The 25,854-nt window shown below is 38.1% G+C and overlaps 2 protein-coding genes across 2 annotated transcripts; one reads left to right on the top strand and one right to left on the bottom strand.

The window, feature by feature from the left end:
• Window positions 1-2,281: 2,281 nt before the first annotated feature.
• rwdd1 (RWD domain containing 1) lies at window positions 2,282-6,325 on the top strand. Its single transcript, XM_067602549.1, has 7 exons — window positions 2,282-2,468; window positions 3,159-3,224; window positions 3,469-3,599; window positions 4,459-4,602; window positions 5,470-5,602; window positions 5,704-5,766; window positions 6,054-6,325. Exons 1-7 carry the CDS (start codon window positions 2,396-2,398, stop codon window positions 6,164-6,166), a joined length of 723 nt encoding a protein of 240 aa, XP_067458650.1. The 5' UTR covers window positions 2,282-2,395; the 3' UTR covers window positions 6,167-6,325.
• Window positions 6,326-8,159: 1,834 nt separating this feature from the next.
• On the bottom strand, window positions 8,160-21,666 carry LOC137192006 (amine sulfotransferase-like). The gene is made up of 7 exons (XM_067602548.1): window positions 21,537-21,666; window positions 21,075-21,242; window positions 20,475-20,692; window positions 18,052-18,178; window positions 17,851-17,945; window positions 17,530-17,710; window positions 8,160-9,640 (listed from the first exon to the last, which is right to left on the bottom strand). The coding sequence occupies exons 1-7, from the start codon at window positions 21,604-21,606 to the stop codon at window positions 9,525-9,527; spliced, it is 975 nt and encodes a 324-aa protein (XP_067458649.1). The 5' UTR covers window positions 21,607-21,666; the 3' UTR covers window positions 8,160-9,524.
• Between the last annotated feature and the right edge of the window lie 4,188 nt (window positions 21,667-25,854).

The following is a 25,854-nucleotide window of genomic DNA, read 5'->3' as shown; positions in this document are numbered from 1 at the left end:
CAAAAATGTTGTTTAATGCTATATAAACATTGTACATAAGGTATATAACCTTACTATGAAGACAAAACTTACTGTCTGATTATGTTTAGTAAATGTGACATATTCCTCTCACTGACTGATGCACCTACAGTATAATGAACTCTAAAGTAAAGTCTGTGTTTAAAGTCTACTTTAAATATATTTTATGAATGCCGAGTTAAGATGCAGCCCCGGATACCTTAATGTGTACTTTTACATTATGCACGTATATGTACAGAGTTTTTCAATAAGGGAAAAATGATCCTGAATCTGAATGGAGTTAGGCATACTTTGCTGTCCATATCAGATACCGTGAAGGGCCCAATCTAGCAGCTCGTTAATCAATGCTGCATGTCTGACATTTAGCTTGAGTAACATTATAACGACAGTAGATCTATATCACTTTGTGCCAAGGGAATAGTAAGCGACATTTTTTAAAGTTATTTATACTTTATTTGTTATTTATACATTATTTGAATGATATTTGTACAGTATCTAATAAGTTGAAATTTGTTATGTTTGCTGATGACACAAATTTATTTTGTTCAGGGGAGGACATGAAAGAATTATTGAAAACAGTAGAAAGGGAAATGATAATGTTAAAAAAATGGTTTGATTTATTGTTCACTTAATGCCGTATACTGTGTTGAGGTCTGGGGAAATGTATATAAAACAAATATAGACCCTATAATTAAACTCCAGAAAAAAGCTATTATAATAATAAATAAAGCTGTTACCGTGAATATACTAATCCATTATTCATTATTGTTAAAATTTTTAGATATTGTTTATTTAAAAACATTGAAAATACTTTTTCGAGTTAGGAATACAAGCCTTCCTGTAAGAGGGTTGTGTGTCTTTGAAACATGTAAAGTGAGAACCGATCCAGTTCTGGGAGTGAAACAATGGAATGGTCTTACTGACAAGTTGAAATTGTGTAACTCTCTGTTGAGTTTCAAAAAATGTAAACTTAAAATGTAAAATTTTCTTTTTGTCTTTCTTTTGTACTGCTGATATTCTGAATTATCTTATGGTTTGTACAGAATGGGCAAAAATAAGCCATATGACTGTGTGGATTTTATTGTGTGAAATGGATTGGTGTAAACATGTATGATGATGTTTTGTCAGTTGCATACCCACACAAACTGTTAGGTTTTGTTCCTTATAATGTATAACCAAAATAAAGTATTCATTCATTATTAGAGCAAGATAGTGAACATTTATTTATTGTATTTATTATAAGCATACCTCTGTCATCAGTTGTCCATCCATGTCCTTTAGGCTCTGCTATGTCTGGCTATGTCCAGGCAGTGCCTCCAGACTGCTGCCTGGTAATTGGCACGCTGTATATGCAGGTGTAAGTAGTCCCATCCAAGGACAGGATGTTCCCTGGAACTTGAAGGACTCTTGGATTGTCCTGTTTCCTTTGATAAGTTTGAGAGCGCTGGGTTTTCTTCATCCTGCAAAAGCACTTAAACTACAATCTGCAACCTCACCGCTAGATGCCACTAAGTTCTATACACTGGTCCTTTGATGCTCAGTTGTAACCCCCACCACCCCTCCCAAAAAAACACATGCTGAAAAAATACACATAGAACCTGTTTATATTCTTTGTATATATGCTATATTCTATACATGTGTAATTTTATGTGTGATTCAAACTTAAGTATTGCATATATTAGTACATACGATCTTATAATAAACTGCACACAAACCTACTGTGCAGATACTGTAGGACGATAATAGAAAAAACAATTATTGTCTCAAAAAATTAGTAAAGCTACTCATCTGAAATGGTTATCGTGTTTCAAAGTAGGCTACTTATATGGACCCTACAAACAAACTGGTACCCAAGAGATTTTGCCACCTTAGGTAGAACCAAATTCTGGCCTGTCCCATAGACTATTTTTTCTTATGTTGTATCTGTGTTAGTGAATTGCTCTTGAATCTGCAATAACGTTGCTGGGAAAGAATCAGGGATGAATAACAATTATAATACGACCTTATTATACACCCATTGAAAAAAATCCATGGTCCATGCGCTTGCAGACCCAAATAATGGATATCAGAAGAGTGACGCTGTTTACTGTCACACTGAAGTTGTTTTGAATACAACAGAAATATCTGCAGTTATGTATTGTGTGTGTATATTGTATATATATATATATACATATATATATATATAGTGTATAGTGCCCACATGCTGCCCAAAATGAAAACTGAAATACAAAACCACCAGTAGCAGACCAAAAAGTCGGAATCACGATATCATCGATCAGCATCGAGCCAGTGGAACACGCAGCACGCCAGTGTGTTAGCTCTGACGTAGCGGCGGTGATGAGTTTTCTAAGTTACAGATAACCAGTAGCTACACAAAATGACAGACTACGCCGAAGAGCAAAGGAATGAACTTGAAGCTATAGAGTCCATCTATCCAGACTCTTACACAGGTCTGAATTCCATTCATGTAGACAGGAAAATGAAAGATAGCTAGCTCGCTAGCTAGTTAGCGTTAGCTAACTGGTATTGCTATTTACTAAAGGCAATTTTTAAAAAAATGTCGCTTACTATTCCCTTGGCACAAAGTGATATAGATCTACTGTCGTTATAATGTTACTCAAGCTAAATGTCAGACATGCAGCATTGATTAACGAGCTGCTAGATTGGGCCCTTCACGGTATCTGATATGGACAGCAAAGTATGCCTAACTCCATTCAGATTCAGGGTCATTTTTCCCTTATTGAAAAACTCTGTACATATACGTGCATAATGTAAAAGTACACATTAAGGTATCCGGGGCTGCATCTTAACTCGGCATTCATAAAATATATTTAAAGTAGACTTTAAACACAGACTTTACTTTAGAGTTCATTATACTGAAGGTGCATCAGTCAGTGAGAGGAATATGTCACATTTACTAAACATAATCAGACAGTAAGTTTTGTCTTCATAGTAAGGTTATATACCTTATGTACAATGTTTATATAGCATTAAACGACATTTTTGATGATGCCTGAGGTAACCTAGACAGCCTGCTCTAGGCCATCCGATTTATTAACCGACATGTAGTGAACTAAGTGAATTTATATATCAAATAGGAAGATGTAGAAATTATGTTACTAATCCATATTTTGTTGCAGTGCTTTCAGAGGATCCCATCAGCTTTACCATTACTGTAACGTCAGATGCAGGGGAAAATGGAGAGAGTGAGTATGTTGATGTATGTGGTTGCTAAATAATGAAATTTGTCAGTGATATTAAGAGACATCTGGCTATGATGATAAAGACAGCAGTTCCATCTTGTAGCATAAATATGGTGAAAGAAAAAGTGAGTGCAACAACATGACAGTTGTAAAAACTGCATTTTAAACACCCTACAAAACATGGACAGAAAATTGGTGAATTGATGTATAGCAGACTGTGATGATATGGGCTGTTTTCTCCATGCAGCTGTGGAAGCGATGTTAAAGTTCACGTATGTAGAGAAATATCCAGATGAGCCTCCGCTGTGGGAGATCCACTCCCAGGAGAACCTAGAGGACAGCGATGTGGAGGACATCCTCACCTTACTGCAGCAACAGGTCTGTCCATCTGGACTGTAGGACTGTATATAGATTAAGGACTGTTCTTTAATCTATATTGGACCCTGGTCCATATCCTCTCCCTGTTACTTGAGAACCTATCCAAGACTTGCTGTGTTTTGTTTTGGATGCTCTTGCAGATATTTTTGGATTCAAATGCAGAAAGCACTAACTTTGAACAGATACTTAATACCTCATGATATCTTTGACCACTTCTAGGTGAAAGAATTCCCATAAATTCCAAGTATTCAGTGTTTTTTGTTTTTTTGGGTTTTTTTTTTAAATTTTACTTCCGTCAGGTAGCACAAGTAAAACATCATTCAAACGTTTTTTAAATTTCTTCCTTTCTTTAGAAATATTAAAGTATCAGAATCAGGACAGCCAGGTTCTGTAACAGCATTTATCTAGAGGTGATTTTGTTTGCCTTCTTATTTCTTAAACAGCAAAGATTATCATTCTTGCCCATAGGACAAGGTGATGGTATCTACACAATAGCACACATCATGTGTGGCTGGCGGTTCAGATCACTTCCCTATGGGAATACTGGCTTTATTCATTTATAGGATACTAGTTTTACTCATTCATTTGATCCTTTTTACCTCTGTTATGCATGTTTTATTGTGTGACCTTGATCATTTTATATTTTCATGTTTTGATTGTTAGTGCAGTCATGTGATGTCCTGGAATTCTGCTTGTTTTATATGAGCAAACAAAGCAAATTCCTGTCAGCTATGTTGAGATGGCAATAAAATGTTGAATGTTGATCTTGAAATAATAACAAAAAGTTATTATTATATTATACCTGATCTGTTACCATTGTAATTTGTATCAACAGTGTGTATGTGTGGTTGCTCTGCAGGCAGAAGAAAACCTGGGCATGGTGATGATTTTCACTCTGGTGACAGCTGTGCAGGAGAAACTTAATGAAATTGTGGACATGATGAAAAACAGACGAGAAGAGGAGAAACGGCGGAAAGAGAGGGAGGCAGAGGAAGCAGAGAAGGTAGGAACATACATTTAACATAATACCATATTGTGATATCAGTATCACATCAATAATTTCAATCCTATTTCTCTAGTTGTTCTTGTTTCAGGACATAATGCTGTATTGACAGAATTGGTAAACCACTTTATGGAATGGAGGCTCTGAGCTCTGCTTTGAATTGTGACATACCAGATGTTATAGAATTTTCCATCTTTAGGGGTTACAAATTGGGTTGCATTGGGTCAAGCCTGGGCCTTGAGGTCACACTGTAATTCAAATGCAGGAAGGAGACATATTCTCCTCTCCTTGAGACTCCAGCTGTCTATGATGTTTTGGGGAAAGCAGAAACCTCTCTGATTGAGGGTAAATCAGCATTGCCATGGTCACTAAGGTCGGAAGAGGCTTTCCTTGACAACACAGATGGGGATGCGTAGATTCTATTGACACAGTCAGAAATTCAAACCAAAACTGCTGAAGTTCCATGCAACGTGACCTAAACTGACACAGGTAAAATGCAGTTCCTTGTTTAGAAACTAGTGAACCAATTAGGCTATTTTTTCATATTGTAGGCTGATAAAGACTAGGACTCATGCTTTCAGAGGGCAGAACGGAAAGAGACAGCATCCGAGTTGCAGATGACTTCAATGTTCGCTATTTCAGTTCTCCTTGATCAAGTACTTCAATAAACTTTTTTAGCTTTAAGACATCAAAGGCTCGTGTCCACTTTTCTCCACTGAGGTGCTGACCATCACTCAAAATATCCACAACACCAGATGTGGTTAACTTGCTCATTATTCTCTCCAGTGTTGTAAGGCTGAAAATAATGAATGTCGTTGAGAAAGTTATGATAAATACAGTATGGTAATATAAATATGTGTTTGACAGGTGGCTTTCCAGGGCACAGTGGTAACCATTGAGAACTTCTTGGCATGGAAAGCCACATTTGAGCTGGAAATGGCCGAGCTGAGGAGGAAAAAACAGAAAGAAGAGGAGCAGGCAGGAAAACCCAAGCTCACTGGTAAATTCTCATGTTATTACTTAAAGATGTCAAGGTGCACAAGTTGGAAAGTTGATGACATACACATATGAACTAAAGACAATGTCATCTTTTCCTCACAGGTAAACAGCTGTTTGAGAGAGACCACAACCTGGACACATCTGACATTCAGTTCCTTGAAGACGGTAAAGAGCTCCTGAGTGTCAATGTGTTGAAATGGATAAATAATGGTTAATGTTGTAGAAAATGTCCAAACCTCAGTCTGATCATTTCTTGGTACAAACACTGGTTTGAAAGATTTGGGGGAGCTATTCAGCATTGTAAGAAAATCAGTGGGTTAATCACAAATCAAGGACAGTTTTTTGGCCAGGAAACACAAAAGCTAAAATCTTTAGTTCAGAGTGGATCTGTTGGGGAATTGTTTGTTTTTAGCACTAGTTGTATTCTAACACACACCTGCTTTCTCCTGTAGCTGGAAACAACGTTGAAGTGGATGAATCACTGTTCCAAGACATTGAGGACTTGGACTTGGACGAAGATGACCCAGACTTTGACCCTTTAGAGATGGGCAGTGAAGAGGACTAAAGCAGCAGAAGGACACAGGACTGACAGGACCACCAGCTCCTGTCTGGAATATGATCGTTTGACCTGACACATGAAGAAGATTCAACAGCTGCATTTATTTTTTAAAGACTCTAACAGCAGTTGGAGAAGGAATCTTCATAAATAAAACATATACACACATGAGTGTTTATTTCTATGTCTTGCCAGTTAAATTGACCAGATAAATGTCTGCCTTGGCTCTGGCACTGTTTGACATGCAGGAAAGGAATGCACTCCTGGTGGCAGACATATTCTTTGCCCAGAAGAGGGCAGTAAAATATAAAGTATAGCCAGTGGTGAAAGAGATTCTTGACTGAATTTTAGCGATCCCCCAATATATAAATTTACTCCATTACATGTAAGATTACAGCAAAATGTACATTACTATCAAAATTTAATGCACTCATAATGAAGATCTGCTTTTTTCTGAGTGATATTACTGATGTAAAGAGCATTTTCATGTAGCTGGTCAACGAGGTACTCACCTAAACTATGTTATATATCTTTGGGTTGTTGAAGAGACATCTACATCTATAAGAAGGAAACATTTTATATGAATGTACATCATATTTAAGAAACATTTAATCAACTGATCATGTGCTATGTAAAATCTTAATCTACAAAGTACAGTAGCTGTCAGATAATGTGGAAATGAAAGGGATGAAAGGTACAAGACGAAAACAATAATTAGTTAAAGTACAAGTACCCCAAAACAGTACTTAAAGATGCAGCCATTCATTTTTTTGGCCTTGGGGTAGTAGAACAAGCTGAAAACACATCATACAGTATATAAGTTGCCGTAGCAAACTAATAATTGATCCATTGTTAGTTAAAAAAAGTGTTAAATACTTGTGTGGCTACAAATACTCATACTCTTATTTGATTTCTAAATGCTTAAAAGGATAAGTTCAACATTTTTTTTAAGTATTTCTTAAAACAACAGGTGCCCATATTGGCTACTGAAAGATCCCCCTCAAATGTGCTCTTGTGCAAAATGGATCTAAAAATATATATGAAGCTTATATGAGGCTTCAGCAGTCTGCGTCAAGTGGATATCTGACACATTTACAGTCTTTCAAATTCCCTCTTTGTGTTTCCCTGTTGAGCTGCGGTGGAAGTATAGTAACAAAAAGATGGACTTTGGCATTAAAAAGACTAATGTTGAAACATATCTACTTGATTTGACTCATTGGGATGATTTGTGTATCTGAAGCTTCATATTAGCTTAAATTTTTAAATACATTTTTGTACAGGAGGTCTGTGGATTTTGTCCACCATCACTTCCATTGTAAGTGCATTATCAAGGGATCTTCTAATGGTCAGTATGAACAGGAGGAATGATTACAGCAAGAAAAACATGTTTCAATGTTCATTTGGGCATCTGACTTGTTTTAAGACAGCTATGAAAAATTGTGAACCTGTCCTTTAACAAGTTATTTCTATAACATACTAATAAACAATATAACATACAATGTGTCAATAGGCTTTACAGGCCCAAAACAGCTGCAGTTCCTGACCCAGCCAGGCCCTGTGAGAAGATTAGGCTAAATCACTCCCTATCTGCGGCCTTCTGAACTATATTTACTTTATGCTGTTTTATTTAAGTGTTGGAATTGTCACTTTAAAATGTATGCACATCATAGTGCCCTTTGTATGTCTCAGTGGAACAAAAAATGTGGTGTCCATAACATGTACACGACATTTTGCTAAAAATCTCACAATGCAATGTTTCAACACTAGTAGAAATTAAAATGATAGTTATATGTCACTACATCAGTCAGCCATAGAGCAAAATGATGATGATGATTCAAGTGTCTGAAATTGCAATTCCCTGCCCACAGAGATAACTATTGAAGGTTTGCTACAGGGAGTTGTGAATGAGACGATGATTGGGGGCACAGCCAAAGAAAAGCCTTGGCACATACTGTAAGGATAAATGAGAAACACCACAGGAAAGGAATAAAATCAGACAGACTTTTCAAATGTGTCAGTGTTTAATGTCTTAAAACAAACAGCCATACGAGAATGTTTCCTGGAAAAAAATAAAAAACAAAAACAGTATAATTTCATGAAAATAGAATTTACATAAGGCAATATGTGATCATAGAATCAGTTAACAGGACTAAGAATCTGACCAAGTATTCTGTGCCAAATTTCAGTGCTTGACTGTTCCAGACGGGCTTCAGTCACTACTACAGTATTATCCCTCCATGCCCAGCCTTCATCATACTGCACTTCACATGGTAAGATCTTTCAAGATTTGTATAGTTTAATGCATTCTGAATATATGCAAGTAATCACTTCTATTGTTCAATATACATGAATATACAGTTTATACATGTTTCAGAAGAAGTCTAAACTTTAAAACATCACAATCAGTTGCAGAGGTGAACAACGTCAAGTTACACATTTACAACCATTGCTCATTTCTGAGCTGAATGTTTTGCATGTTGTATGTTTTGTAGACGGCAGCAGAGAGTAAATGTGATCATCTGAGGTTCATCTGTTGTCTGTCACTCCTGCTCGCCCAACATGACTGGCTGATTGATTCACAGTATATCTGTGGTAAAATGAAGAGTTGATTGGCTCCACACTTTTATTTATGACATAGGTTTGAATCTTTGATTTTAGGGTTGGAATGACTTGATACCACCTATCAAGTCATTCCAAGTTATAAGGCTTAAGTCAAAGAGAAGTAATGTGTCACTGGTGGTTAAAGTCAAGGTGGAGTTGCAAGTCTTTTTGATTTTGTCAAGTTCATGACCACATGTTTGCAGTTTAGCTCACATTTCTATGGGATTTTGCAGTAACAGTAGGTGTGGTCCCCAATTGATCTGAAGCACTGCATTACCAAGCAACAATAATGTAGCTGTGACAACAGTAGAAGACAGACTTGACCCCAATGAAGGATTACCTAACTCAAGAAGCTATACAGTCTCTGCAAGATGCTCTTACAGTGGGGCCTTTGTTGTTCTGTTTTACATAACCACTGAATAGATATTTAATTATCTCAAGAAAACAAGCCCCATTACACTGAAATAGAAACACATAGTTATGGTGCAATGATAAAAGACTACATATCAAGATTGCAACCAATACCCATAGTCTCTGTGCAGCTTTGCATAGATTTTCATAGCATACTAAAATGAACTGAAACCACTGGCTGCCTGGACGATAACAAAAACTATAGAGTGCTTTAGAAAATATCAGCAAAGTGTTTTATCCACTGGTATGGCAGAAGAAAAGAGAAGCTGACACAACTAATTTATTTGTCTGTATAGCATAGTGTTCATGAAGCTGCAACTGTGAGTATCTTCTTTGTCATGAGACCAACAGTTGATCACTTAATGTCCCAGATAAAAGACAGAGGAAAGTCCTTCATCTCCCTCTGGAAGACCTCATCAAACCTCTCATTCTGAGCCACAGTGAAGTGATTCTTCCAGTCACCTATGATGCCTGATGTTCACGCAGGATTGTACATGAAAGGAGAAGGAAAAGGCTGTTGTAATCATTCACTGTCACATTGCCATGTGTAATCACTCAGATTTTATTTCAGCAATTGTGGAGTAAAGCATTGTGATTGTTTTGTGTTGTAACTTCTTTCCTAAAACCCATCTCAACTACATCAGAGATGGAATTTGTTTCTTCTTATCCCATGTGGGTGTATGAGTATTTTACAGTTCAATATATAAGTATATTGTCAATATACCTCAATTCCATACAGTATATAGTAACACTATAAAGTATAAACTGTGTATGGGTGTTGACAGTGCAGTATTTTTGGAAACACAACGGACAAAACCAAGTCACAAATGTGTCATTGTCCAAAGACTGGACTGTGGCAGATATTAGAACAGAGCAGCAAAATATTATCAGAACCAATTGCCAGAACTTCAGTCTTATTAGTATTCAGCTGAAATGAGGCCATCCACTCTTTTGTAGCAGCAGGGCAGCAGTGCAGGAAGTCCAGGTCATTAAAAGTTTTTGGATTAAACAGGGCATACAACTGGTGTCTTGGTATAACAGTAGCAGGACAAAATGACAAATATGACCGTGATGACGCAGATACAAACTGAATAAAATCGCGCCAAGTATGATTTAAGAACCAGGAAAGAACTTAAGTTATGAACTGCGACTTTCTGTTCGATAGGCGGGTTGAAAACCAATTTAAATTCCATCTAAACCAACCCAGTCCCTGAGTGTGTTCAGTTAAATGTCGCAGTCAATTATATGGAAAGCTGTGCTGAAGTCCAGCAAAATGAGAATGATGAGATTTTCCTCAGTCGTAGGCAATGATTCAACAGCAGCTTTAACTAAAATAAGAGAGCTAATACAATAATAATACAATAATAAGAGCTTTCAGTTTCAGATTTACACAATTACATTTCTGATATCCAAAATGAACATTCTGACACACGATTCAGATCAAACTGTCAAACTAGGCAGTGCTGATCAAATATTAATCAAGATTCTGTTACTGCATTGCCTATTTCTCACCTCAAATGTTTTCAGAAACATATTTTAATGTACTGTTTAGCTACAATATATGAAAGTTTTTGATCAGGCTGTTATTGGGCCTCACACCACATGCATGAGACAAAAGCAGGCCTGCATGCAGTCACAAAGCCTGATAACAAAGAAAGGCACTAAGTCAAACAAAAGGACTCCAAATGGACTTCATCCCCCATCATGGTCTGCTCACCGCACACCTAGGTGTGAAATCCAGTACAGTCAAACTCTCAGCTCCCATTGGACGAGACCCACTGGAAACACTCGAGGATTTCCCCTTCCTGGCCGTGATGTCACCAAGAGTATAAACACCAGAGGCGCTCCTCAAACTTCAACTACTCCAGCTGTTTCCATGGCTATGAGGAAGTAACTCCCATACGTACATTAACTGTACATACTGTACTGTACTAGGCCACACAATCTCAACCTCGCTGGATGGGTAGAGATTTTACTCGTGTTCAACTGAGTCCGTAAACGCATCCAAAGAAGGAGACTGCTATGCAACCCACCTCTCCCACCTTTCCTGCAGAAGAAAGACAAAGGATAACCTCTGTGCCCTGCTCGTCTTTAACTAAGTCAACCTCGTTGTTCCCTCTGCAACTCTGCCGAGGATCAGCTGTCATGAACCTGCTGAGAGAGCACAAGGACGGCCCCCATCTTCTACCAAGCCCAGGGAACTGAGCCCTTTTATAGAGGTAATAGTCCATTCTGATAGATATTTCCTTCCTGACAGAATGAACTACCATAATTTTAACCACATTTATAGAGGTAGTAGTCCATTCTGATAGATATTCCCTGCATGACAGACTGAGCTACTCTACTTATAATTACTTTTTATAGAGGCTGTATGTCTGCTTCTCATGCATATCTCACCTCAATAGCTACTAAACAATGTTTTTTGCTAGGGTAAGTCATTACAAGTGAGAGGCTTTGTTCATCAGACTAGTCTGACAGGATGAGCTACTGGTAGCTCCTGAGTAGGTAGCGCAAACTTTCAGAGCACTGGACCAGGAAGACAGACTGAAACACACTCTACTCGCCTCCTTAAGCGAGAGAGGCTCAAGTCTGGGCAGATGGGTTATTAAAGTGTGTGTTATTTTCAGCATCAGCTGTTGTTGTGAAGTTAACGGACTGCGAGTCTGGTTGTTGCTGCCGAAAATACTGTGGAAGTAGTATTTCTGTTTGCTGCTTGTTTTGGTTTTTGATTATCATGCTAAACTGTTTTTTGATTGTCCAACTGCTTGGACTACTCTGTGTTAGCTTGCCATCATGTGTTAGATCATAGGTTGCATTTTGTGTCTGAAATCAGACCGTGGCCGACCAAAATCAAAGCAAGCGCAACTTTCTCCTCACGATAGCTGAGATCTTTTGTTCTTTGGTGTTTTCACCTTTTCTACTAACCTCACTTGCATGTACACATATAGGTTTAAATGCTCGCACATGCTACTCTGTAGTGAGACAGGTGTTGCTGAGTGACAGATATGCTTGGCTTTGTCCAACGCCATTGTAGTGATCAGAGGCACGTGCTAACTGGCGTTTGCCATTTAATCACAGCCATTGTTCAAATCTCGCGGTCAGCCCCATTGACGGGGCGGCTGTGGCTCAGGAGGTGGAGCAGGTCCTCCACTAATCAGAAGATCAGCAGTTCAATTCCTGGGTCCTCTGGTCCACATGTCGATGTGTCCTTTGGCAAGATACTGAACCCCAAATTATTCCTGATGGGTGTGCCATCAGCGTATGAATGTGTGTGAACGGGTGAATGTAACTTGTGGTGTAAAAAGCACTTTGAATGGTCGGAAGACTAGAAAGGCGCTCTACAAATACAGTCCATTTACTGGAACTCTCGCGTGATGTAACCCCACGTGGTTCACGTCCGCCATCTTGGGTTTGATAGTTGTAGTTGTATGATAGACATTTGTTAATTGAAGCATTATTGATTTATAATTGATATTGCTAAAGTTAATAAACTTTGTTGTGGATTAAAAGAGAAGTTTCCTGTGATTGTTTGTATACATACTGTGATAACAGCTTGGTGACGGGGTCAGTGCTTGAATTTAAACCTTCACTTACATCCTGTAATGTTAATATCTCTCGGATGTGACATTCTTGGATGAACGACCCTTTTTAAGACTGTTTTCACTGTTTGGTTATTGGTCCCAGACCTCAGGGTCGTGCCCCATTATTATTAATTCATATTAATGATTTTAGTGATTTTTAACAATTAATAATTATCTTTGACAATTAACTATTGCTACTAACCAAACCTGCTCCTAACTGAGTTCCAACACTGCCATTTTGAAAAGAGCCAAAAACAAGCACCGCCCAACTCGCAGTACACCACTGACTACGTTGATCTACATCAATTACAATTTCAGATATCTAAAACTGCATTCTGGATTGGAAGAATTAAAATGATCAATATCCACAATATTCATGCAGATGTCTGCAATTGTATTTTTCCTAGTAAAATTGGAATTGTACATATCCAAAATGACATTTTTACTAGTCAAAATGTATTTTTGGATATTCAAAATTACATTATGGATATCTGGAATGGTTTTTCATTTTGGATATCTGAAATTAAAATTATGACTAGTAATAATTGGATTGTAGATTGTAGTTTTTCCTGGTAAGAATTCTATTGCAGATATCCAGAATATTCAATCTGGATATCAAAAATGTAATTGTGAATATCTGAATTGCAAGCCCAATACATATAAATGGCAAAAGTGACGTCATTTGTCCTGGGAAGAATTACGTTGTGGATAGCTGAAATGACAATTGTAGATAGGAAGAAGGTCATTGTGGATATCTGAAATGTTTACTTTGTTTAGGAAGAAATGAATTTCAGATATCTGGAATGCATATCCAGTCTAGCTGTTAAATGTTAAAATGGCCACTTATACTTTTTAAGGACTTTTAGATATCTAAAATTTATTTCTGACTAGTACAATTAAAGTTTTAGATATCCTAAAATACAATTTCTAATCGTAAGAATGTTATTGTGGATATCTTAAATTACCATTCTGACTAGTGAGAATACAATTTTGACTAGGAGAAATGCTATTGTGGATATGTAAAATGTAATTACAGATAGGAGTGTGGTTCAATTAAATGTTAAAATAGCTTGCCATATCAGCAAGTTTTATACTTCTTCACTTGACTTTGTCTTCCTCGTAACTCTTTTACCTGACAATGCATGGCTCCACAAACCAGGCAGAATACCAACCCACATGTGTCTACATTGAAATGACAAGCCTACAAAGGTTTTATTTCTTGCGACTGGGAAATCTTTCCACCTGAGAGGATAATTATTGTTAGCAGCTTTTATCAGTAGGCATATTTTCAACCAAATAATCAATAATGGTCTGTGCATTGCCATACCTATTCCACACTTCTATTAGTGTAACAGTGGAAGAAAACTCTAATGGAATTTCAAGTCAACAACACGCTGCCATCAACTTTTATAATAGGTAGGCAGAGTCATTGATATGTGCTGTTGTAGGCCTAAGTGCAGTATAGCTTTGATTATTCATTTGGCCACAGGTTTAGGCTACTGTTGAAGGATTAGTGGATGTAATAAAGAGATGTATAAAGAGAACTGGATACAGCGTCGGAGTCGGGGCCCTGTTCATTCCTGAGAAAGTTGCTCAGTGGTGCATGAAGCCAAATTAGCCACTTCCTGCTGTTAAGTAATTACCCAAATGAAAACATAATGCACACACTCTATGGGCCCAATGCACCCATGGAGCATGCTCACTAGAGACTTCCCCCGCCTGAGATGGCTAACTTCCAGTTTAGCTCTCCAGCTAACTTGAATGGGGATAAAACACTTCAATTGTGTGGCTGTTCTGGGCTTTCAAATGTGATAGGATTGAATGGATCAAATTCTGATAGTGAAATGAGTCATTTCATGGGGGTTGTGTCGCTCAAAAAAATGTATCCACTGATTTACAGACATCTCTTTCACAATGTAAGTGTATGGGGAAAAGTATTTTTGGGCCCAACAGCATCATGTGACTCTGTAAGTACAGTTTGGCTGCTATATCAAATTGGCCTCAAAGCCAGAACTAAACTGCTAAATAGCACAAAAAGTAAGGACATTTTTGCTTGGTAGATTATTTCTTTGTTGGAACAATGCTTCTTGGCAATAAATCTTATACCGTTGGAAAGCCTGTTTATTTCCCTTTTAAATGGTGCCACATTTGTAAGGAACATGCATTTGTGGGATGAGCAGCAGAGCTGAGTATGTGGGTTGCGCCCATGAAAAATTTGCCAAATCTTCCCTGCCAATGCCAAACAGTTTATTTTGCTGTTGCTATTGACTCTTGTTTTGAGTTTCTGGTACCCCCAGGTGCTGCCAATCAGGTGATCCAAGAATTGGCATGCCACATTTGACTGATCTGGATAGGGCCTGTGCGATAGGGCAACTTCAAGCTGGTGTTCCGCAAAACCAAGTTGCGGCATTATTTGGAGTGAGCCCTAGTACCATCTCCAAAGTGAAGGCCAAGTTCCATATAACGGGGGATGTCAGAGACAGGCCGCGAAGTGGGCGTCTCAAGAAGACAACACCCAAAGAAGACCGTTTCCTCACCCTGTCAGCACTTAGGTACCGTAGGCTGTCTTCTACAGATTTGCAGTCAAGGTTTGCAGGACGATATGGCCAACGGCTCTCTGCCCAGACAATCCGGAACAGACTCCACGCAGCCAATCTCCAGTCTCATAGGGCTGCCAGGAGGCCTGCCATGACTGCTCTTCACTGTCAGTTCCGTTTGCACTGGTGTTGGCAACACGTGCACTGGAACCTGAACATGTGGAGGAACGTTATGTTCAGCAATGAGTCCAGATTCTGCCTACGGCAGTTGGATCATAGGGTCAAAGTGTGGAGAAGACCCGGAGAATGCTATGCTGATTGTTGCACCGATAGAGTAACATCCAGAATGACACAACAATATACTCAGTACCTCATCTGGTTTCTGAATGTAGCTGACAGAGAATTTATGTTAGTATATGTTAGTCTTAATACTTTACCGCAAGGTAAAGTGACTGTAGGTGATGGAACTCAGTAGCGTGGAATTAACATTCGGGGGGACTATTATTGTCATCGCACATCCCATGCAAAGCCGGTATGGATACAGTCATGTTTCTCCAAGTTGTTTAAGTTATGAAGTTGTAAAAAATGTTTGCATCTTTATCCCCCACAAGCTATAAGATGATGACAATATGATGCAATTAAGAAATATGTTTTCCTCACTTCCGTAACAAGCAATGTTGGCTAAATTAATCTGAGTTTCAAACATCAAATTGATCCGCATTAAGTTAACTATAGTCAGCAATGATGTTGTCATTGTGTTTGTTATTGATGTGAGACATTAAAGTAACACCTAATGTATGATTATAGGTACACTAAGCATACATATTTCCTTTCTTTGTATTCATGTGTTATGTTCACAGGTGAACAGGTGAATATGTGTATAAGGACAGTTACATTTACATGAATATTGAATATTAACTGTTTACTAAATGTCATTATATATTTAGGCAAATAGTTAAGTTCAAGCACTTTTTTTCAGTATTTTGGGGGGAAGGAAGGGAAGAGATTAAAGAATGTTAACTGTAAAATCTTTTATAAACCAGTGTCTAATAAACCTTATCTAAAGCTTATGTGTTGCTTTTTAGAATCGTGGCTTAGATTATGTCTTCCAAGCCTCAGTATTATGATATGTTATGTGAATTTTATTAAACTAATTTGTTGGCACATTGTAATAGTATTTTAGCTATACAATATCAGCATTTTCTTATTGCCCGTTATTTCTGAAGTATTTATGCCTTCCATGGAGAGGTGGTAAGGGACGAATATGGAAGCAAGAGAGGCAGCCATGCAGCCAGAGGAAGTGCATCTTTGTTAGCAGTAGAGCTTCGCAAGTGTGCAAACCATGTCTCCCCAGTGTTGCAGTCAGTAAGTCACCATCTCTGGGGATGCAAAGGTCCAGGGTTCGATTCCCCAGGTGGCCAAGTCCTACTTGCCAACAATGTTGCAATTTGTGCATTTGGTATGTTTTCAAGTGTATATTGAGGTCATTAAAAAGACAATTACATCTGATTGACAAGAGCCGTGACACTGTTTACATAAAAGTTGGTAAACTCTTCAAGTAAAGGCGTGGACTGCCCGTCCACCTCAAGGTGTAATTATCAGTCTTTACAGCAGGTTGCCTGTTGTGACCCTGTGAAAACTTCTTCTTCTTATTATTATTATTATTTTGCTTCTCTGCTAAAAGTACAAACCATAAGAAAGAAACACTAAAATTGGCAGGTGGGTTACAAATTCCATCCACTACTCAGGCACATGTAATGACACTTATTGACCTCAAGGTGACTCTGTTATAATCAAGTTTACGTTTTGATATGTCAGTTTGTTTCAATTATGCAAGCCAATCAATTTTCATCTAAATAGCAACAAATGTAGTCATGTGAAACACGTCTTCAATGAAGGTCATAAGCTAACCTACATCAAACGTATCTGAAAGTATATATATATATGCCTGAACTGAGCATCGGCATATAGCTGTGACCATAATTAATCATTTTAAAGAAAATCAAGAGTTTTGCTTCTTGTCAATTAAATAAGACATAAGCATCCAGATGCTCGCAATCTGCTTGGACCCTGGTGATTGCAGCTTGCAGCTACATTTTGATACTGATTCTGTTTTTTTTAATGTTTTAATTTTTTTGCAGTTACTTGTTATTAGTACTATTGGGGTAAAGTTGAGAAAAATGAGCCATAGTCTTGTCTTCCTGTATGCATAAGAAAATACAGTATATACAAACACTCTTACCTTTCCTCATGAATGTTCCCTGGTTATGGTTGAGCAAGTCAAGTGAGATTTGCTCATAGTTGGCCTGGGGGATCTTCTTCATGTTGTTGAAGGTGCTGTATTTCACCACGTTGGTCAGCTGTTCATCAGTGAGTTCTTTACCCAGGAACAAGGAGATCCTTTCTACTGCTGACTGCAGGTCCTGAACAAGAACAGAGCAGCATCAATTCACAAAGCTTTACATTATTTAAATGCAATTTTTTGCAGACTGATACCTCTTTACACATGCCTACATCATATGACTTACGGTCATGCACGGATTGAAATGATTTGAGCTCCTACTTGAATCATTTCTTCATAAGTGATGAACAGCATGTTCATATCATCCTTGTGAGAGTACCAAGTCCTAATGTGCTCAAACCAGCTGCACCCAAACACTGCAATGAATAATATACAAAGTTACCACCACAGTATAGTACATTCACTGCTGAGAAAATGACACAAGCAATGTTCTCTGTGCAAACATTACATTGGACCTCTTACCTTCTCCTTTCATGAATTTCTCAAAGAAGTCATGGAAATCCTTTGGGGTTTCCAGCATGGTTGCTATTTTGTGAAAGTAGAAGTAGGACACCAGGACATCTTTGGGATTTCTTGCCACGTAGATCACCTAAAAGAGGTCAAGTCTGAGTATCAACAATTTACAACTACATCCTGATTGCCTTTTTGGATTTTAAAGGTGTAAAATTCACATTACAAAATGCATAGGGAAATTCTACAATCAGTGATCAGTGACTGTGATTGTGTGTTCACTCCAAAACCCCCCTGGGGCCTGAAAGTGGCCTCTCATTGTTAATGGGATGATATGGGTGTGTACCATTTCCTGCAGCCATAGGGCAGGAAGTCACAAGACCAACTTCAACTTACAAAATACAGAGGAACATAGGCAAGGAGACAGAACAACAAAACTAACTAAAATAAATGAACATTAGGGTTAATCTTGTCACAGCACTGTTGGGACCAAAAGAAGGCAATGACAGTCCAATACTTTGGTCCAAAGCAAGATATTTGAACAACTACTGGATGGATTTCCATGAATTTTGTTTATTCCATGGCCTTTCCACATTAGGCCAAAATTTCCACTTATAGGTGGCAGATTGTAGTTAAATTTACTGAGCACATTGATGGACTCTTTCCTCTAGCGCCACTAGGGGTGTGTCCTATCATACTGTTCATGACACATGATAAAGCTAGGATTTTTAATGCGATAAAAATCAGTAATATCATGATTGAATGTTACTGTGACGTGCTGACTATGTACTGCAGCACCAAGCATGGCCAAATGGGAAACTAGCACTGCTGCTGGCTCCGCTGTAGTGGAGTTATCTCTAATAAAAGGCAGCAACTGTGATACTGCAGAAGTTGTATGGTTATAAAACACAAAAACAACAACAACGCAGTAACACGTAAACAGCAGGCGACAACCTCCGGGCTAAAAAATGAAGGCAATGCGAAGTGCCAAAAACCATATTTCCTTGAATGGCCACTTGAGGCTGGCTCCAAAAGCGAGTCAATCTCCACAGAACCCTATGTTAAAATACCCAACTTTACAGCAGAAATAAACATGTTTACAGCCTGGTACAAAAACAGTTTTGGTTTCTATAGCTAATTTCCCCATTCATGACAACTGTACAAGGGTGAATTTTTTTTATAACTCACCTCTTTTTTTATTAAGCCGTAAAGTTATGCATAATTAAGGATGTGGCCGCTTTGAGTGACAGGTCGCTAGCCATTAGGTGGCTTGTTTCAGCAACCAGGCTTCATTCAGCCACCTCACCTGGAGTCAGGCAATGCCAAGATGGCGGTGGCCGGAGCAGCCCACTTTGAGCTTCAAAACCGCTCTTCAGAAACCAGTGGGTGACATCACAGTGGTTACGTCCATATTTTTCACAGTCTATGGTAAACAGTCTAAGAAGACTGTCACACCAAAGGGGGGCAACACAACAAACTTATTTCACAACCTCAAGTAGAAGCATTGTGAGTAGAGTCAAAGATCAAGTGAAGAAAGCCCAACAGCCCGTGTGAGGTCTAACAACTAAAGCCTGACCAATAAATCCTCCAAGTCGGCCCATGTTATCGCAGGTATATCAATATCTGCAAATATGTAAGGTACACAACAGGAAATGTCAGACAGAAATGTAAAGCATGTGCTTGAGGTTATTTAGAAAAAGTCTCTATTACATTTGTACAACAGAGAGTGTTGTTTCTATACTGTAAAATGTCCTGCTCAAATTTGATCCAAATGTTTGTTTTTGTTATGTGTTAAAAAAAATATCGGCCAAAATATTATTATCAGATCTTTGAAATGCTCAACATTAGCCTTAGCAGTTTTCAGTATTTTATCATAGACATCAATATTGTTATCACAAAAATACCCTGCAATATCATATTAGTTTAAGAAAATAATGCTATGACCCCATTATCTTTCCTCTAGTGCCACCATCTGGACAAACTTTGCATTTGTAGCTCCTCTACTAGTGGCTCAGAAAATACCAAAGTCATCAGTATGGTGTTTGTTCTACCCAACACTTGGTCTGTGCAGTGTGATCAGTACAACACACAATCTTTTACTGCCATTTGGATCTGTTCAATGTCTGCTTCTTTAGCCAGTTGAAGCTTATAGATGTTGGTTATCTCAGCCTGAAACTAGGTGACATGGCAGCTCATCAAAATAAAGTGTGTTGTTTGTTACACTATGTTGTGAAGTTTGTATTAAGTATCTTTGTGCATATAACTCAGGATATCAGTGTCTTAATATGTTTCTAAAATTGACATGACAGGAACTAGATGTGCTGGCAGAAAGATGGCTGAGACTAACGATAAACTACCTGCTTTAAAGAAAAAAACAGAATTGTGACCTGAAATTAACAATGACATCAGTGATAAAATTCACTCTGTGAACTGACCTTGCCTCTCTTCTGGCTCAGAGCAGAAGGCATCAACTGGTATGGTAGATGAGAGACCCTCAGTCTAGGTGATGGGGCTGTTATAAAGGTCTGTCTGCTATCATTCACCTCAATCCAGGGGATGAGATCAGCATTGAAGTAGCTGTTGAGCTTCCTGATGGCTGTCACATCTCCCTTTGCATCAAGGAGCCGTAGGATCTGCTGCATCCAGATGGTCCCTGTCAAACAGAGCAGACAGGCCTCAAACTTTGCGTGTACAATGGCAGCAATTAGGTCAACCTGGTGTATGAGTATGCCTCTCCTCTCCGTGGACCTTTGTACTGTTTGAGTGTTTTCACAATACATGCTCGTCTAGCCAATCATTCACCCTGCTCTCTGCTGAAAATAGCTGAAAATAATTTGCAGCACACAAAAGAGTGGGACATTCATCTGGAAATGCTGTACATAAAAATTAGCCTTGTTCCTTTTTCTGTGCTGAAAGCTCCAAAAATCACACTGACCTTAAGTGCACTCACACTGTAGGACAGTGGACACAGCAGTGTGTCTGATGATGAGTCTGCACAGGCTGGAGCCTGCTCTATGTGCAAAACAAAATCTCACCTGATTTTGGGTATGTGACAACAAACACATCAGAGTCTCGGATGTCCAGGTTGTAGATCTGTTCCACATCGTCTGGATTGTGAATCCCTCTGATCAATTTGAAGTTTTTGTGCCGCACCAGTTCGTGGTCAGGACTCTTGACATCATTTAACTGATAACTCATGATAACTGAAGGAAAATAAGAGGACAAGTACTTTTTCTAAATTGTCTCTGTGATTTACTCGCTTATATCCATGTGTTCTGTTGATTGTTAAAGCTATCAAATAACACCTTAAGTTCGTTTAGATTTAAAGCCCAACAGATAACCTACTTCTTAGCCCAATAAAATTGAACTTGGAACATATTTACATTGATATCAGATCATAACATCATGTAATAAGAAAATTACTGTTTTAAACACTAAGCTACTCTCAATGGCCAAGTAGAATCGATTTAAACAGCAAAAAACAATGCATTGCGTACCTTCTCTGTTCGCTCTTCTGTCCGACGCTGAATAAATACGTTCAGGGTGTATTTGATATGAACCTAACATGAACCGGGCTATTACTAATACGTTCCGACGGTCCCGCCTCTTTCAATGTTGTGCAACTTTTAAAGTATTGCTTCAGTGCTTCAGTAGGCTAATGTACTCTCATGATGTTGGAGGACTTGATAGAGGGAGATGGAAAAAGAATGGTCAAAATTGATGCAGCAGATGCTGATATCCTGACTAGCATGGGTCAAGCTTGAATTACACTGGATCATACATTTACCATAATGCAGCTTAATGGCCTCTTTCATTAGATCCTTTGTGGCTGCTAAATGATCACATCTTTGAAACTCCACACCCTTCAGACATCCTTAGGCTTTCTGTTATAAATTTGTAGTTTCTTAACCCAAGCTGAAATAACAATAATGGCATCGCTATGACACCATCAAATTCATTATATAGACCTATAAATGTGCATCAGTCCCCTTTAATGTATCATTAAAAGGTTCAATGACATGCTAATTTCTTGTTTTTTCCAACAAATTGTCATATATATATATTAGATAATATCCTATCCTTTTTTTGTTGTTTGTAGGCTTTGTCAGCACTTGGTTAAGGCTCATCATGGTCTTGGTTTAATACAAAAAAACCCACACACACACACACACACACACACACTCACACACTCACACACAAGTTGTTTGTTTACATGTAACCGAAACCAAGATCTTTTGCTAACCATTAACCATTAAGCACACACAGGAATAAGGATGTGAACCTTGGTCTCCTATGTGAATATCCTGAAGCTGTCGGCCTGCAATCCACCCCAACCACCTCTGGCTGACCTCAGTGTAGATTATAAATGTAGCTCTTCATTGATTTGAAAAAACATTAGTAGTACACAAACATCATTTCTAGGAGATAGGGTTGCTCTGTCAAAACCTGCTCCAGCCTCGGACTACAGGGGCCATGGAGTGTGAGTTTGCGTTAAAAAAAATATTAACTCATTATGCACCTCATTCACAAGTTCTGAAGTGTTGTTTGCTGGAATAGACCTTGACTTGCATTACTTTTATGTATTTATTGTTTTTATCCATATTGTATTCTATATACATTCTATACACATTTTGTTCTTTCCTCCTTAAGATTCAAAAAGGCTTGTGGTCTGCTGTGATTCTGTTATCAGGTAGCCACAACTCCTCATGAGTGTGTACACAGCTGTAGAGTAATGAATGAAGCCACAGCAAGACATTCAGATGCAAGCTATATCAAGTTAAAATTATATACAATATATCATGCATCAATACATTAAGCTGCTCCAGCTTTCCCTCATGATATGACTATTGGTGTGTACCTGTATTAACATGTTAAATGACACTGTCCCACCCATGGGACACTTTAGCCTCTGTAACCTTGGTTCAGGATAACTTATACTGATTCTGACTTTTTGGTTGTAAAATGTAAAGAGTTGCCTCTCAAATGAAGAGTTGAAAAACAGTAACCTTTATATTTTGGGTACATTATTTTTTGCACAAAAATGAGGGTGCCTGGTAAGAGCTCAACTGGTAAAGTTTCCATCTCAGTGAACACACCTGTATTTAATAGACAATCTGTGAGGAAATGTCACATTAGTATCCACTAATTAACCTATATGAGTCATCTGACATCAGAACATTTCTTTAAAATGTACAGGTTTCCTCTTGGCTGTACTCTCTTTTAAAATATCAGATTTGCTCTTGGTTTCATTTATCTTGTTTTGCATTTAAATATTTAAAAAATATTATCTGTAAAAGCAACAAAGTACACAGTGCAAAGCAACGGATTTATCTCCCTCAGCTATTGAAGGAAAACAAACTTTCCAAAGACAGAAACAAACACCTCTGGTGTTTTAGCAGAATTACATGGACGCATGCTGCCCTTTGGAAGATGGCTTCATCAAAGAACTATATGGCAGAGTGACACACTGAGACCACAGCATCAGCAAGATCATGTCTTCATTCAAAATGAATAATTGAAAAAAAACCCATCAGATTTTCAGTAGAATTAAATGACAATACTTGAAGTTATACTGCATGTGCACATGAAATTTGGTGTCTGTAAGAGAAAATATGAAATTATATACCAAGAGTACCTGCAGAAACTGAAATGACAGACAGCAGCAAATATTGTAAACTGGCTTAACTGGTTTAAACTGTGTTTATGACAAAGTCAACATTATATACAGCTGCTCAATTTAACGTTATATAGAGAATATATTGTGCATTAAAACATTGAGCAACTCTCTCTTTCTCCTCTTTCTGATATAAACTACAAGAGTGTGTCTGTATAACACAATTAGCATAGTTTGAACTACAGCTTATCTTCCTTAGGTGAAGTTGAAAAAGTGAATTTAACTGACACTTCAATTAATTATTAAATGTCAAATCACTTTCTGCTAATTAGCTTAAAGTCCCCTTCCACATGTTTTTCTTTTTGTTCCTACAGTTGAATGTTTGAGCTTCACTGTATAGAATGATGTACTGTATGTGCAGAGTTTGACACTGGAAGGCTGTTTTCACATTCATCTGCTGAAAGTGGAAAGTTTCTCTGTGTTTCTCTCTCATTGAAAATCCAATTTTAAGCGGCGGGCCTATGAGCATGATCTGTGACATCACAATTAGTTTAGAATCTAATTCTTGTCCAATATACAACTTACAAAGGTGTGATGTGGAAAGCTGATGCCTCCAAAAGATGCTATGGGTTGCCAGGATTGTTGCAGTAGAACTGTGACCGAGCATCTTTAAGGGACTTTGAGTAAGTCTTTGATGTTCACAGAAGGCCAGTTTATAGACAGTGAGCCCAAAGTGTCAGAAGCATCATCCAGCTGTTTTTATTTTCCGCAGGTCATGAGTGAACCAAGGAGCAGAGTGTGAAAAATTGACCTCACGTATCTTGACAGGGGCATGAAGGTCAAAGACACTGCCCAGATATGTATTGTAGAGCTCCATTAGTTCATCCACTGATGCAGAAGCTGGGCAGGTAATGTGCTGGAGGTCCATAACCATGATAGTTGGGTTGATGCTTTCCCAGTTCCGAAAAAAGCATTTGACGCTTGGGTTTAGTAGGGGGTGACAGGAATGTCAAGTCCATTGAGACCACCTTGTGGTTGGACACGTCCAGATTTTGAGAATGCAGACACTGAGAATTGAATTTACAGTGAAGAAGGAGACATCTTGTGCCCAGCAGTTAAACTTCTGAAATAAAATATATTTGCATATTCATAGATTCTGGAATTTTTAATGAGGGAAGTATAGGGAGTAGATGTCATTTGAAGGATTTTAACAGGATAATTGAACCATATCAGATGCAAATTATTTATTATGATTATAATTATGATTATTATTATTATAGGGTGTTTTATATACTTCTTAAAACCTGGCTTGAGGGGATCTTTAAGCTATCTTATATAGTTTTCTTTTAGAATTTCAGGCTCTCTGATGGCCTCATATTCTAACTTGATTTTAACAGCTTGAATCAAAGTACACCACAACCGCATTCCTGCACATATGCATTAGTGTCTGCCATACTAATCTCACTCCCGAGGGTTACTATCTTATTGCTGTTTTTACTCTTTGGAGCCGTTTATAAATAAACTAAAGTCACCTCACTCTTCAGGGACAAAGGAACATTTCATAGTGCAGCGGTGTTTTTGAACAACAACGGAGGTCTACAGCACATAGGAATGAGATATATCAGACTTTGGATACACAACACTTGTAAGTAGGATGAGTTCATTGTTGGTTTGCCTCTGCACATGAGATTTGATGAAAATAAGAAAAATATAGAAAATCACCAGCCTTACCCTTTAAATCTAGGAGGACACATTGCCTACATCAGCACTTTTTCTGAGGTCATTCAAGATTTTTACCAGAGCAGTGTTGCAATCAATTTTTTAGATTTTTGGACTGTTCCTGTTACCAGTCTTATTCTTCAAAATGCTGTGAGGTTGTGAGTATAACACTTGAAAATGTCAGAAAATGGTGATTAATGTTGACCACTGTTTCCAAAAGCCCAAGGTGACGACCTAAAATATTTTGTCTTGTTTTGTCCTGAACATATTCAGTTTACCGTCATAGAGGACTAAAAAAAAAAGAAAAAGAAGAAGAAAATATTCACACTTGAGAAGCTTGAATCAGAGAATTTGGACATTTTTTTTCTTAATTGACTCCAAACGATAAATCGATTATCAAAATAGCTGCTGATTAATTTAATAGTTGGTAGTTAATCGATTAACCAGCGCATAACCAGCGCAGCTCTATTGTATTTGCAACC

The sequence above is a fragment of the Thunnus thynnus genome, chromosome 10 (genome assembly GCF_963924715.1).
Source record: "Thunnus thynnus chromosome 10, fThuThy2.1, whole genome shotgun sequence".
Classification (NCBI taxonomy): Eukaryota; Metazoa; Chordata; class Actinopteri; order Scombriformes; family Scombridae; genus Thunnus; species Thunnus thynnus.
This window is presented reverse-complemented; position numbering and strand designations above follow the sequence as displayed.